This window comes from Fistularia commersonii, chromosome 28, assembly GCF_037954325.1.
Source record: "Fistularia commersonii isolate RoL2024-O1a breed Wild chromosome 28, RoL_Fcom_v1.0, whole genome shotgun sequence".
Classification (NCBI taxonomy): domain Eukaryota; kingdom Metazoa; phylum Chordata; class Actinopteri; order Syngnathiformes; family Fistulariidae; genus Fistularia; species Fistularia commersonii.
Window position 1 is genome coordinate 7,262,663 of NC_141311.1, and position 16,449 is coordinate 7,279,111.

Below are 16,449 nucleotides of genomic sequence, written 5' to 3' on the forward strand. Positions count from 1 at the left end.
AAAGGTGCTCTTAATTCAAGCCTCTGCCAACAGTTATTTCAAATTTACATTGGATATTGCCGATCTTGAAGTTTCCGAAAGCACTCTCTCTGGAAGTAATCGCGAGTTTGATTACAAAAAGCTTCCTTGGGTTCAATTGTGGGAGGGGGGAGGCTGGCTGCTGAAAGAAATCCTAAATGAATGCTTGATATTGACACTTCTGTTAAATCACCTTAAAAAACAACTTCCGTAGTAACACGATTTGCTCTAATATTTGCCTGGGAGAGCTCATAAGAACCAGGGTCTGAAGGGAGGGTGCAGTGTTTGATTTTGCTGGTTTCAGCAGAGTATCAAAGCAGCTTTGGGTGGAGGGAGGCGATGCCCTGAGGTTGGAGGCAGGATTCAAGCTGGCCAATTACAGGGACAATTTATACAAGTTATAGTTTTCAGGAAGGGATCAAGGCGGCTCGGTGGCTCAGTTGTAAGCGCCTCCGCCTAACAGCGAGAAGGTCCTCGGTTGGATTCTGGCAGGGGGCCTTTTTTTTTTCGGGTTGAGTTTGCATGTCCTCCCCCGTGTCATGCGGGAGGCCCCCTGGTTCTCCGGTTTCCTCCCACAGCTCAAAAACATGCAGGGGGTTCATTGGAGACCCTAAATTGTCCAGACGTGTAGTTGAAAGAGAGGATGTTTGTAAGTGGCCCTGACTGATCAAGCCGCCCCTGAACCAATGACAGCCGGGATAGGCTCCAGCACCCCCTCTACTCTCCATAACCATGAGTGCAGGATTAGCGGCATGAATGATGAATGAACCAAGGACAGGAACCGGGTTGGAACCAAGGGGCCGACCGGTGCACCAATGCGGCGCCCAAGATAAACATCACTATCCCAAACATACAAACCACAATGGATTGATATTTCAGAAATGACCAGCCAGTTTGTTCACATGTGATCAGCCGACGCTGCGCGGCTGCAGAATGTCTCTGCAGATTCAAGTAACACACGTCTTCGCTTGCTCTCAAAACATAAAGATGTTGCAATGGGGACGTCATGGTGTTTGCAAATGGACTTCAACGGTGTCTTCACGAAATGTGCTTCTTGCAATCCGATTTGCAATATTTGATGCTTTGGTCACAGAAACATATAACAAAAACAGCCTGTTGATGTTGATGTTTGATTGATACAAAAATATTAGTTATCAATAAAATAAATCAAAATTGTAATTGTTCTGTCTGCACTGATTTGCTTTTTTTAAATGATCAAACACATGGATATTATTTAAAAAAAAGCACATATAAAACAAGGGGAAATGAATCTAAAGTTATTTTAATCGTCAAACACAACTTTTCGTCGTAAAAAAACCCGCGTGTTTTCCAGCCTCTGCTTGAAACCGCCGGATGGAGGAGGCGGCGCGCGCGCGCACGCTCTCACTCGCGCTCGCGCGCCGAATCAAAAACTTCCGCGCGCGAGCGTCAGGCGGGTGTATTGCGGCTGCGCGCTGGCGCTCTTGAATTTGTCCCGCGGACGCGAGCGAGGCGGGGAGGCTCTGGCCGGCGCTGCGGGGTGTGCGGGACGGTGCGGGCGATGTGCGCGGCGGAGCCTCGCGGCGAGCGGGGACACGTTGGCGGGCACGAGGACACGAGAGAGCGGCGCGTGAGCACGGAGGTGCGCGCGGGGGAGCCGCGAGCCGGGAGCCGTTTGTAAGTGAGCCGCACATCCGGAGAGCTAGGAGGTCGCGTGCGGTGAGAAAGAGGAGGAGGGGCACGCGTACACACACACACACACACACACACACACACACACACACACACTTGCTCGTTATTTAACGCGGAGCTCCCGACTCGCGGCGCTCCCATGCCGGTCCGGCGGCGGTGAGGAAGCCGATCCGCACCGGACATCAACAAGTCCCCACCGCACCGCACCGCACTGCACCGCAACGCATCGACACCATGGGCTGTTCCGGCGTGGCGCGGGAGCGAGCTCTGCTGTGAGACCATGGCCGGGGTCCACGCTTCGGATGCCGCGTCGGGACGCCTCCCGGATGCCATCGGCGCCCCGCCGGCTCAGGGTGCGACCGTCGCCCCGGGGATCGCCGGCGACGCCGCCGCCGCCGCGCCGCCTCCCACCACCGGCGCCCGGGCGTACTTGGAGGTGTCGGCCGCTGCCCAGGGCTACGGGGCCGAGGGAGTTTACGCCAACGGACGGCACCGGGAGCACGGCAACGCCAGCCCGCGGATCGGCAGCGGCAGCCGCGATAATTCCGCCGAGAGAAGTCAAGGAGGCGGAAACACACCTTGCGGCATCATGAAGGTCGGTGGCCGGTTATTAATTCCTCTTGTCAAGGTGACTTCACACCGGAGGCTCCTCACGGTGATCCTCAGACCTCCAGGACTCCAGAGTTTTAATGGGTGCCCAGAATAAATGAGAATTAAGCTACTTTACCAAATCTCCTTAGAAGTTTTCCACAACGAGATAATCAATCTGGGAATTACCTCCAGTTAAACAAACACACACACACACACACACACACACAGACACACACACACTTCTGTTAGTCTCTCATCTAAAATGACTCAGAGCAGGGTTTCTGCTGCAGCTGTTGCTGTTTTGGGGTCAAAACGAAAACAAATTCAAACTAACGGAGGCACCAAAACAAGAAGTGTGTAGGCACAGAGTCTATTTGGCCTTTGTAGGATTCCTAATTTTCACTGAACCCACTGATACCGCTTAGTGTAAACTACAACTGTGGATGTCATAGCTCAGCAGCACACCCACTCAACAGCTGAATTTATGTATTATTAACAATTAACCATACTACGGCGGGACCACAACAACAACAAAAAAAAAAACATTGTCGTGATCAAATAATGCAGAAATGGAACATCAGTTGTTTCTTTGGTGTGTGTGTATATCTGTGTGTGGTAAAATGTTTGTTTGCCTGATTAACAATTGATCAACATCCGTGGAGCTATACATGCCAAAGAGCTGGACCCATTATTGTGGGCTAATTAATGGCTAGTATCTGAATAGCCCGCATTGTATGTTCGCTTTATATTTATGTTGCATGTTTTGTTGCATGATGATTTCAGACCTCAGGAATGTCTTGTGTTTGACAGGCTGTATCATGGGGTTGGGGGGGGGGGTTGCATTCTGTTATATCAGTTGTAGTTTGCTGAGCAACTGACACATTTTCTCTTTTCTTGGTTGTTAGCCACATTATTGGATTCCCTGAAGTGCTGGGCAAAAACAGTTCTCACTCCATCAAACATTGTGCACGGGCGTCCACATGCACAATCTGCCTCTGGTCGAAATCTGCCGGATGGCAAATTTAGCAGACTTAGCTTGTTCTTTTTCACTTTTCGGCTCATTATTGATAACTTCTACCTAAGTGTTTGCTGTTTTCTTTAAAAAGTATATATGAAATCTGATGCTGCGACAATGCACAGAAAATCCTAGCCGCCTCCCAACAGGGCGAGGGAAAGCTCCTGTTACTGATGCAGAGAGGCTGCAGTGCCCGGTGTATCGCTGCCCCTCACAAGAGCTTCTCCATCGTTGCAAAATCAAATGCTGATCACCACTGTTTTGGCGGATTTTCAGGTGACAGCTGAAAATCCAAAGATGTTTTTGTTACATGTGCTTTTTCAGAGGTCTGGTCTTGACCTCCAGTTATTAAAATATAAAATAGTTGGCAGTTTTACCGGATTCGCCATGACTCGGACATATATTGGTCTTGTGCGATGGAGAGCTCCTGCAAGAACCTGGCAGTAATGGCAAATAATGATAATAATAAATAATAATAATTGCAAAAACAACTACTGTTGAGTAGCAGCGGACGCAAATTTGACTGATAATTTTATTTATTTTTCGGTATTATGGCTCAGTGGAATATTCCTTCGAGTGGACCTGCTCAGTAAGTCAACTGTCCAGGTAGAACTTCGGGTGATTCAATAAACCTAACAGGATCTGAGTCAGTGTAACACGAGATGGGGACCTGAAGCTAACTGCTAGCATCTGACCGTTATAAACTGCTACACTGCTAATGTCTGTTGATTGGTCTGTAATTTAATCAGTACTGTAAGAGCACAGTATGAGACACTGGTGTCGACATGAAATCTCTGCAGGCACTCAATAAGCTACAGCGTGACAGAGGACGCTCACTCGCGGCAAGCAGGGAGGAGGCGGACGGTTTAAATCTTTGCATCCTGCTGCTCTTTAATGAATCCTGTTTAGGAGGGTTGCACCGCTTTGGGAATACCAAAACAAGAGCGACGGAGGATAAGGTGTCACGTCTTGGTGATCGGTGAAAGCCGGTGTCCTTGCACGCCTCAGTAGCTTCATGTGTGACGAGAAAGCGATCGCCTTTGTTGCAGTCAATGCGATGCGACGGCATCCAGGGCTGCCGCCGTTCGTCTCCCCGGTGATTTAAAGAGGCAGCCAAGCTATGTTAATTTCAAGGCGAGACGGGAAACATATGTATTTGGTGCTCATCCCACTGAATATTCTCATTTCAGCTGTTCTCCTGCACCAAGTCAGTCACATCTCGGACATCCTGTTCATGTAATGGGGCCTATTTGATCACTCATAGGTTCTTTGGCTTTGGACATGGTGTGCTACGTCTTCTGCACATTGCAGTATTCCGCGTTTTCAAAAGCATATCGTGAATGACAGTCACTCTATGAAAGAAAGTGGCCGTGGTAGTTTCCGCTTTGTTCGTTTGCAGCTTCACCCGCATCGGCACTCTTCTTATTTTGGCCTTTATATAGAGGTTGAAAAGGTGAAGGGATTGCGGGTCCATGGGAACAGAGAGGCAAATAAGTAATTATAGCTGCATATTGCCTAGTTAACTTGGCCTATAACAAGTACATCTTAAAAGAGCAGGAGTTTGTGTGTCTACCCATTAAGGGGGGGCGTCTTAATTTTTTGCGCTTGTCATCTCTCACAAGGGTGACAGTGTCATGGTGGAGAGGCTGCAAAGTGGCTCGGGGGGGCTGGGGGTGATGCAGCCTTGTTATGTAACACTGGACTGTGGACAGCTGCAACGCTGGCTCCAGCCTGGCTGTTGGACGGAGGAACCCGACTAACAGCAGAGAGAAAACCAGGAGTCTAATGACCACATTGTCCCATCACGGAATCTGCAAGACATTCGCCTTAATATAATTTTTAAGCAAAGTCTTAAACCTTAACGATAGATGTAAAGGGTCAAGCTATTATTTTAGGAGATGCTGGGGGGGGGGAATCACATTTCCTTGTCGCGTAGGAAGTAATGGAAACCAAAGGGAAAACATTAGTCTGTCAGCGCCAGCTGGAGATCAATAGACATCACATGGCCGCCAGTCTCTCCTGCATCGGGTTCTCTTGCCCATCGGTTTCCGCTCTCTACTTCCATGAGTGTTGGGATGCATCTGCCCTTCATACGCAAGCGTGACGGCTACCTGTGTCTGTCCTTCCCAAATGCCTTCTGTCCTTTCGGGTTTTTATTGTATTGTTGGTGGTGTTCTTGGGATTAATAAAATCACTGTTTATTTTGTACGATGTTAAAAATTAGAAACAGCATTAGCATTTTCACTCCAACTTGTTTTGGGGATTTTTCTTTTCCTCATAAGGAGACATCATCATTGGCCTTTGTTTGCTTACATCATTCATAGAAACACACCAGCTACCTCAGATATTTTCTCCCCTGTCACAGAAAAACTTTCATAAGGCATTGAGAAAATAGTTCGTTTACCAAAAAATATGGCCTCTGTCTCTTCGCTTGTCCGGTTCTGGTTAGGTTTTGCGGAGACTGAGGAATAGTCAACACACGTCCTCTGTAAACTTTATCTAAGGTCCTCAGCAACTGAAGGCGGCAACACAGTCGATTAACAGCGGCTTCTAAAGCCCAGGGACGCTGTAGAACGGGGAAAGGGCATGGCACTAAGAGCAGCACAAGACGGCGTCTGCCACAAAACATCTGCTAAAACCCAGCTAACAGTGAAATGGTTTTCCAGTCACGTCCCAGAGGAATAGAGAGACACTGCAGATACACTGGTGTTTTACTTTGCTTTCACCATCGGTGTCCTCAAGAGAGTGTCGCTACTTTCTTTGTTGTTGTTTTTCTCAGTATCAGAATAATCATACCAGACTGGCATGGCATATTTTGAATTTCCAAAGGATCCTACGTAGTGGATTGTTCTGGACGAATAAGTGTTTACGCTACACAAGATCCGTGGTCAGACATTATTAGGGTCATAATGTGCCTTGCGTTTAGAGATTTCTGCTGTTCATCCCAAGACAGATTGTAAAACCAAATGTAAACATGCATTTAGGTTTGACTTGTTAGGGGAGTAAATCCTGGCAACGCCTCGCTCCCCCCTTACATTCATGTATGTTTATCCCAAAGCTGGATCTGGGACGTTAAAATCCTGGAGAAAAGATATTCTTCTTTTAACATACACAGTTACCCATTAGCACTAAAATATTGCAGTTACAAGTGTCAAAGACAATTCTGCCAGTTTTATAAACGCCTCTACTCTCCTCGCATACCATGATGTTCAGTTAAGCAGTTGATTTAAACAGGAAAAAAAAATAAAATAAAATTGCATCACCCAGTCACACTGTAGCTTTTAGGCATTTTGCTAATTATTGCTATCAGACTGAATTTTTGGATGAAGGTCATTCACTGTCAATTTTGAGGATTCATTTTTCTCTCTCTACAGTATGATGAGAGATTAAATGCAATGTTTCCAAATGGCATCCTGAAGATATTTTGGTTTTATGTTTTTGGTTTTTAATATGTCTCTTTCATAATTGTCATGGCCACATTTATTCAAATTACACGAGCGACAGGCACCCTATTCTAAGACAAACATATGGACGTGTTCCTCAAGCCGAAAAGAGAGGCCAGTTATAGACCAGTTATTCTGCAAAATGCGCAAGAAATTGTCCCGAAATGTAACTCTTTATTGAGTTTCCCAAAGTGGAAAAATGGCGGACCATGTTTTAGGGAGCAGGAAGGAGCACTAGTCGTTAAAGGACTACAAATCAGTGCAGAATTCTTCTATTTTATCTTGCATCAGAAAAAAGGAAGAAGAACGTGTTTTGCCTGCTGTATATTTCCTTTCAGGAAATTGACCAGCACAAGGTACAACACATTCACAGTGTTGTCTGTTGCTAATTTTTCACACGAACAAGGATCCCCGTCTCATTCCAGGATTGAGAGGTAGCTGTCGGACAGGAGATTTAGATTTCCTCTCGGGATGCATCCCTCCACCTGACTGCTCCTGTCTGCTGCTGCTGTCCCTGTAACGTGACATTTGGTTGATCCTCTGGGGGCCTGAGGACATCTCAGTGCAATCCTGACCCAATAACGCCGATTACATACTGTGGGATCATCTCAGACGATGATGGTGATGAGATTTGGAATAAGAGCCTATCTACGCCTGGCTGCTTAAATCATGGGCTTTTTGCAGAGAAAGAGCTCTATCTAGAAATTTAATTTAAGTTAATGGAATATGGATAGAGATTCAAAAAATAAAAAAGTGAAGCCATGTCACCTTAAAGATTTGACACGAGTCTCCAGCAGTAGCCGCAGCAGCACTCCATATTGCACGCTCGGATGTTTTTTGGAGGGTGACGGCCTGCACGGCATTGTTCATGAGGCGGCGCAAGATGTGAAGCGCCAATGGTGTGCTGAATCATTGCATCACGATTTTGGCCGAGTGTCTCAAATCCGTACAAGCGGTTACAGAAACGGGCCCCTGTGCATGCGAATCCGCCACACGGAGCCAAAAAGGGAGCGAGAATATAAACAATTTTTTAAAGGTCAGCCCCTCGCAGGGAAACACTTGTCCAGAGAGCCGTGAAAACAAATCCAGAACCGGAGTGATTAACATCCCACCACAGTGAATTTAAACAAAAGAAAGCTGTGATTTACACGTGTTTTGATCCAGCCTGGCAGGTGGTGTATATTTCATATACCTCGTAAAACTGTCATTCCCAGAAATACTCTTTTGAGATACTTCTAGTTTATAACATAGCTGTTAAGTTGTTTTGGTCTTGAGTGGTATTTGATTAGATATGTAAGTAGATTGTTCTTTTTGGATTGTGGGAGGAAAGCGAAGAAAACCCCCGCAGACACGGGGAGAACATGCAAACTCCACACAGAAAGGTCCGCTTGTTGGAATGGAACCAGGGTCCTTCATGCTGTGTGGCCGAGCGCTAACTACTGTGCCAGCACGCAGAAGTTTAGTTGGAAAAAATTGGGATAAATTGCCCAAATGAGTGAGTGAACGTTGTCTGTCTTTGTGTATGGTCCTGCGTTTGACTGGCGACCAGTCCAGGGTGTACCCCACCTCTCGCCCGCGACCCTGAGTGCGGGATAAGCGGTAGAAGATGGATGAATGTAAGTAGATTGTGGTCAATAAAACAATGTTATGAGAGGCTTTGTTATTCCCGAGCCACTAAGGTGTCACAAACCTTTTAAACTACTGATTTATTATGCGTGAAAAAGTAATAATGATTCTACAAATGAACAACCAGCCAGGAAGCATCAACTTTTTCTGATATGTCAAAAGCTCGCACAATTTGTGTCAATAATCCTTTTTTTTTTCCCTCATGCACACACTTTCACGGTATTTATTTGTGGCCGCCGGCCACCACACGATTATCGCTAACTGTCCCATTGATTTTCTGCTTTTAATAATAACTCAAATAGCCTGGATCGATCTCGATCGGGAGGGGATAGAGGGATACTTGCAGGAGTTTCAACCTGGTTATACCTGGTTTAAAATGCATTTTGGGCAGCTGTCACGCACCTTATATCTATCTTATCATGCTTCTGCTGCAGTTGCTGCTGACGACTCTGATTTTGTTGCTGTCCACGTAGACCCTGGCAAAAGAAAATCTCTCTTGAGATGCATCACGTATGCCAGCCGGAGACCAATTTTATATCAGCCATTGCTTCGGAAGGCTCTCGCAAACATTATCTCACAGAAATCACAGTACCTGTAGAAACATCAGTGGCTACATTTATTCCGGCATGAATTGTAAATCAAGGCTTTCATGACCTTCACTTCTACTCCAGTTGGGCCAGATATTTCCAGTCGGTCTGCAGTCGCTTTGGTGTCGCCCAGGTCCCCACTGGGGATGGAAACAAATCACAAGGCACCTGAGAGGAGATTCTCCTGTGAACGTTCACATAAGGCCCACTTACCCGCTCTGCTCTGCTTGTCCTCTGCTCCAGTGAGACTCCTGGCTTGCCTAAAAAATTGAAGAGTGAAAGCAGTCACTGCGGGTGCTTGAGATCACGGTGTTTTGCAGAAGAGGCGATTAAGTGCCGCACACGAAATCCGCCGGTCAGCAACTCAAAGACAGAGGTATTAACCAATTCAGGCCGTTAATATTAATCCTTGCCCTGGGATGTATTGCGCCGCACACTCTTGTCTTATTTGCAGATATATATTAGAATCTTGAATCTCGATATCAATGTTACAGATCTGTCTTTGCGCGGACCAATTTTTCGCTTACATTGGAGCCAAACTTACACAGTAGAGCCCAGTAAATCTAGCTTCTGTGAAAAATTACAAAAACAGATGCCAAATGGCTCATTCTTATTTGCTGATGCTAAAAACTGAGTGACAGTACTGTTTTCAGACAGCAAAGTAGATTAGGAGGCGCCCCTCCCACTCAATTTTGTGACACATGCACTCCAATTCTTTCTTTCTTTATATATATATATATATATATATATATATATATATGTGTATCTTTTCTCTGTTATGCTGATGACTTGCTGCTGTGCCTCCCACTGGGATGCGGTTGGCACTGGCTCGGCACTGGCTCGACCGCTTAACTGCCGTGATGATGTCAAGTCATTATCAGGCCTTTTGGAGGCAGCCGCCCTAAAAGTTTCGCTCACGTATAAACATATATCAAACTTGATTTGCAGGGCAGAGAATTGAGAACAGAATGAAAAGAAATTATTCATGTTTTGGATCAGACCTGGTACGTTGCATCAACAGTGAATTCGGCTCGTGACAAAAACACTGACATTGGTTTGTCAAAACCAACCTACTCAAGGTCTTCAAGTCAACAAAAGTCAATTAGATTGCAATGATTCATTCGGTGCTTCACTTTGACGCAAGCTCAAAATATTATGGGCAGCTGCTTCCACACTTCATTTTTCTTTCCCTTTAATGGTAATTAAGGGAAGAATCAAGCCAGTGTAGTTTGTCCCGTCCTTGTGTCGCACATGGCTCGTGTCGCATGGGGGCTGGGTTGGCTAAAGTTTCCTAATCCCTTCTCCTCTTTTATTCCCTTCAAGGATAATGACTTGACCCGGAACCTCAATTACTTGTGTGTCAAATCAGACAAAAAGAGGCCGTCAGACAAGAATAATTGATCTGATTGAAAAACCATGGGGTGTGTTTTTAGCGGGGGGGAGGGGGGGGTCACGATTTCCTTGTGGTAGAATTGCTAGTGATGATGTGAAGAGTTCAAGTAATATTTATAATTATGTATAATTATATGATAACAGAGCAATATTTTGTTTGCATGATCCCGTTTTTCCCTATAAATTCCTATAAATTCCCATTGGGCATTTAGTTACCGAGCATATATGTTACTTGTTTATTTGGCTATGGGTTATGATGGCATGTGATGTCAGATTATCATGTCAGTGTCATCCAATTGCTCATTTATTCATACAGTATACTGCTAATCCTGCACACAAGTCCAAGCGGGACGCAGATATTCGTTGAGGGGCAGGGCACAACCCGTACTGTTAGCCTATCAGTCACAGGGCCACATACGGACGACAAACACTCGCTCTCACTTTGTCTTACTGTGTGCATTTGGATGGCATGCACAGCGAGAACTTTCGCTTTTCCCTTCATCAACCCTATTTTCGCTTTTGGCATATATCCAGTATTATATCCAGTAAAGACAGCGTAGTACTGAACAATAAGCACTAATTGGATGCATTATAACAAGGGTGCTCAAATGTTTATTGACTATTCATGTATGGACGCTTCTCTGGGGGCGGCCACCAGGGTCTGCGAGACCAGCGAACGACTTTAGGTTAGTTTCACTGTTACCGTCACTGTCTTCCCCTTCTCCTGCGGCATTCAAGGATGGTTCGGTCCAGTCACCGCTGCGCGTGACATCAGGGCACAGGAGGAGTGATTAGGAGAGGCAAAGAGTGTGATGGATGAATTAGGACACAATTTTTTTGCACGCGCATGGTCACTTTCAGTAGGAGTCACGGCAACACAGGGGGTGCGAAGCTGATGGATATTAATGTGAGATTTGCAGGCGTCCAAGTACGCAACAGCTTTTCCACAGAAAACAGAAGGACGATCCCGGCTGTTAATGGCAAGAAAAGACGATGGCTTCAACTCCTGCTTCTTTAAAAACCAACATGAAGAGGAAAGTAATAACTGCCGAAGCAACCGAAGGAAGTGATGCAACTCGTACCTCTACCCTTTGTCCTAATTTTGTGTCCCGCTAACTAGAAGTTTCGGTAATCTGCCCACGCCTCGGAAAAATGATCAAAATATTAGGCACACGTCCCGATTGTTGTAAACCCCAGTGTTTTTCCTTCTCTTTGCCTCAGCTGTTCTTCTCGTCTCAAGAGCTCTTGTGTTCCGTCCAACCTCAAACCATTTTGAGACTGTCCTCCACAGGCCTCAGCTTATTTATAGAGTTTATAATCACAGGTTTGATTATATATTCCCCCATTATGACGGCTGTCGAAAATAAAACGCCGCAGTTGTTTTTTTTTTTTTTTTGTTTGTTTTTTTTTAGTTTCCTATTTTTTCTCAGTCAGCAATGCAGAGGAGCCTGCATTTTTATGTTTTTTTTTAATCGACAGACAGCATGATGAAAATAGTTTTGAGTGTGTTCTCAATGTTTTATTGATGCGCACTCGTGTAACTGCATTTACAATTTTAAGGTGACTTTTATATACTATAAAAGTCACCTTAAAATTGTGACTTGATATATATACTATATATAGTAAGGCTAAAGTACTGGATAGTTTCTTTTGAAATCTTTACTACATTAACATTTCTTAGGCCATCAAACTCAAATGGATTCAATGACGTTTTGCGTAATTGATTTTTGACTGCACGCTTCGGAATCCCATCACAGCCATCAAATGTCATCCGGCTGTTGAATATGATATACTCTGTTGATCATGAAGTCGGTATTATTAATTCTAATGCTCCACACCCCCCAGCCCAGAGCCATTCCCTGTGCATTGTGCTGATGCCAGCTGAGGGGGGGGGGAGTCACATGCTGTTCCATCGTGCCTTTGTGAGGCAGTCAAATTACATTTACCTTTGTCTCAAGTTGTACATTTAAAAAATCGACTTTGGGGATTTTGCTGTTTGACAATGCCTGGTGCTCGTATTCTGAGCAGGAAGTGTTGCTCTTGGTTTCATTATTGTGATGCTAGTGGTACTTCTGCTGCCGCTAGTTGAACTGCTTCGTGGGCAAAGTCTCTTATCCTGGTTTCCACATATTTGTGGGTTACAAGATTTTGAAAAAAAGACAAATATCTCACTTCCTGTCTTTTTTCATTGTCTGAGCTTCACATTTCAAATGCTGGATCGGACATTGGCACGGCGCACTCGGTGAATCGTCCGTAGAAGCTCAGCCTGACTGAGGGAACAGCAACGGAAATTGTGATAAATTGACTGTGCAATATGGGAATGAGGGATTAGAAGAACAAATGCTTTTAAGGCACTTCTTTTCCTACGACAGGGATCAGATGTTTTCTGAGCGTACAGATCAACCTCAGTAGACAAAGAACCACTAGAAGTAAACCAGACTTCCGTTCTCATGGTTCTGACCACTGCAGTTACTGTTGCTGGTGTGTTGCAGACGTCTGGGTAACACTTCCCCATCCTCATCCTGCCCCCGATCCACCACCTCCTCTCTCACTTCGAGGTCCAAAAAATACAGATCTATCTAATGCGGTTTAAAGCAAGATATCAGTCTCACAGAGTGGTTTTCGATATCGATAATAATTTGATATGAGATGTTTCCGGGTTTTAAAAAGCCTGACAACAAACTTCAACAAACTGGATGCTGGCATGTCGCTGTAGCTTTAGCTGAAGTCAGCTGATGTCGCTTATCATTCCTCTATCACCGCAGCTCGGCCGCTTCCCTCCAGAGCTCCTCTCTCTCCGGTCTGAGTCTGCTCCTCCTCTCTCGGCTGCCTTCAAAACACGGCATTATAATTCCGTGGCTTGCCATATCTCATACACATTCTATCGTCATATATAACATTCATGTTGATTTTGCCTTCATCCTCATGTTGATTTTGGTTTGTGATTCTGCTGGGTTCTCTTTGTATTTCTGAGAGTTTCCGTTTGGGTTCTCACCGGTTTCTTTGGCACAGACCCCAATTCAAGACTCTAAATAGTCAAATTTGCATGATGTCCCCTCATTGGTGCATAGTAAATGTGTGTATGTGTGAGTGCTGCTCGAGGGTGTGTCCACACAGGTAACTGTACCTGCACAGACATGTCAGTCAAACATTCCTCTCATGCTTTGAACTCAATGTTATTTTCCTTTAGACTCACAAGGAATTTATCGTCACACTTTCCCAACGAAGGCCGCCTGAGATCACCCACGTTCGGCCTTTGCGTTTTCAGTGTGGAAATATTGCCGATCACATTCCACTGTACATGCAGTCAGACGCCCTTGTGTGTGTTTGGACAACAGAGAACGCTAATAACTGTGTTGCAGTAGCGGATGACCGAGAAATTCTTCAGTCAGCCTTGAGAATATAGGCAAGATATGATTTTTGAGATGGGAGGATTATGGTGGAGGGTGGAGGGGCTACTGTAAATCCATCTTTCGATGTCTGCTCTGGGCTTGTGCTTTCGCGGGCCTGGGCTGCTGACTGTTTCACAAATCTGTTTGTGCATTTGTGTTTTTATCCTCCTCTAGTGTAAAAAAAGGGGAGGGGGTAGCCTCGGTTATTACTTGTGAGGGGATCTGTGTGTGTGTGTGTCTGCGGCGCTTTGCCTGTGCATTCGATAGTTTCAGCCTACACAGAGGGGAACACGACACGGCGTAGAGCTCTGCCCCGGAGCTCAGAAAATGCCAGGGGGCGATAAAAGGTTCACTCGTGTTGGTTTCATTGGGGAAAAAACAAGGTTTACTTTCCCTTCCAAGTTTGCGGCAACCCCTCCCCCCACCCCTATTCAATACAGAGAGATGTATATCAAAATGATTCCTCAGGCAGAATAACTTTCGGGGAGTCATGTTGCTGCACAGGAAATATGTTCTGCAGCACAAACATTCTCAGTTTGCTTAATTAAAAAAAAGTAATAGCAGTGGATTTCCAGGATTCGAACATCTAGTTCTAGCAAGCATTCTGCAGGCACGCAACAAGCTTGAAATAAATACAGAGGAAAACAAAAGCAGCATGAAACAGCGGAGCGGCTCTCTTGGTTTATTTCTGCCGGAAAGAGATGGCTGGAGGTTGGTTTCGTGCTGGTTGCATGGACCGTGTTTATGCCGGGTTGCGGGGAGCCTGCTGATCCCCTCGGCGAGGAACAAGCCCCCTTTCTCCTCCTTCACAACACATGGAAACATAAAAAAAGGGTCAGTGAAATTCACTGAGCAAGTGTTGAAATGCACCAGTTTTTCTGGAGCAATGTAAACAACGGGAATCACCTGCTCCTGTTTAGATTGATGTTCTTCTGAAAAAAAAAAAAAAAACAAATTCTCATTTTCTGTATCATGGATGTGCCTAAAATCTCTTAAATTGTCCATTCATAGAAGAAAAGTATGTTGAGTAGAGGGCGGCACGGCGCCACAGTTGTTAGCTCTTCCACCTCAGTAAAAAAATCGCTGTTTGGATTTCGATGGGGCCTTTCTGTGTGGAATCTCCTTGTTCCCCCATGTCCGTACAGGTTTCCTCCGGGTTCTCCGGTTTCCACACACGGTCGAAAAACATGCAGTGGTTTCATCGGAGATACAAGCTTGGATAACAGGGTGAATGGTTGTACGTCTCTGTATGTGGCCCTGCGATTGACTGTGTACCAGTCCAGGGGTGAACCCCGCCTCTGGCCTGCTGACAGCTTGGATAGGCTCCAGCCCCCTTGTGACCCTGGTTGCAGGATAAGCGGTTTAGATAATGAAAGGATGAATGAATGAATGTTGAGAGGAAGTTACAGCAGCTGAAAGGAATGTTAAACTCAACAAACTGAGAACGGGGAACACGTGGGAGCTCAGAGGGAGAAACAGAACGCAGCTTCTCCAGACACAACAAGCTGGGTCGACCTCCTCCCACCACCGGCCTTCAGCGCGCTGCCCCCCTCCACGCCCTCCACGCCCCCCACGCCCTCCCACCCACCGCTGCTTCGTCCGCAGGAGTGGGGGTCATGCCGAGTGCCACCTGAAATGATTAGTCGGGAGTGAAAGTGAGTTATAAAACCCTCCGATGTGATGCAGCCGCCGTGAACCGACTGACCGTGGCCCACTCCCATGGCAGGGAGTGTGTGTGTGTGTGTGTGTGTGTGTGTGTGTGTGTGTGTGTGTGTGTGTGTGTGTGTGTGTGTGTGTGTGTGTGTGTGTGTGTGTGTGTGTGTGTGTGTGTGGGTGGGAGGGGGTATGAGATAATGAGATATTCTAGGATATAACATGATAAAGCCATTTTTACTCATTTACAATAGGTTTAGGAGAACTCACACTTACTCTGTTCCAGACTGGAAACAGCAGTAGGTTGTGTGCTTTTTTTTTTTGAATAAATGATTAATATAAACACTTTTTTAAAGAACCCCATCCCCACGCACACATTTTTGTTTTTTACTAATCTAAAAGCGAAACCGCTGCCTCCGTTTCCGTAGCGATGCCCATGTTTCAAAACCCTGTGCCCCCCAGCCACACTGCACTCCCACTCCACGGCGGAGTGGGAGTGGGTTTGAGGGGTTTTTTGAAAGCAGCTGTCTACGTGGGAGCCTGGAGGGTCTAAAATAAAAATTGCAGACTTGGCCCTCAAGCACCTGCTCGAATTATCGGATAAACACCAATGATATCATTTATATGGTCTACTTGTGCTGTAAAGTGTTAAACAATAGAATAAGAATAGTAGATGAATCATAATTATGACTGTAGTTTCAGAAAAACACAGAGAAATAAGAGATGTGTAATTGCATACTAAGACATCCTGTTTTCTCTAAAAAGCCCATAATTTGTCTTGCAGTATTCATATATTGCAAAATCAGACTAGTCTACAGTGTGCTTTTTTTTTTTTTCACGTGGGCACCTTTTCACTGGGGTTACTACATTAGATTAAAAATGAATTCAAATACAGCAGGTCGATTTATTTATATATTAATATTTTGATTTTTTTGTATTTTTTTTATTTTTTAGAGCAAGCATGTACGAAATCCTCTGCACAGGGTGACCCAGTTGTCACCAGCCTCAATGAGATTTGTGTGTGTGTGTGTGTGTGTGTACATGAACACTTGTTGCAATGA

The 16,449-nt window shown here is 45.4% G+C and overlaps 1 protein-coding gene across 1 annotated transcript in view; it reads left to right on the forward strand.

The window, feature by feature from the left end:
• The first annotated feature begins 1,845 nt into the window (after positions 1–1,845).
• Positions 1,846–16,449, forward strand: part of LOC147217390 (inactive phospholipase C-like protein 2) — a 67,290-nt gene continuing 52,686 nt past the window's right edge. Inside the window, exon 1 of the mRNA XM_086175498.1 lies at positions 1,846–2,284. Within this exon, the coding sequence (XP_086031624.1) occupies positions 1,970–2,284 (315 nt within the window). The 5' untranslated portion in view covers positions 1,846–1,969. The remainder of the gene's footprint in view (positions 2,285–16,449) is intronic.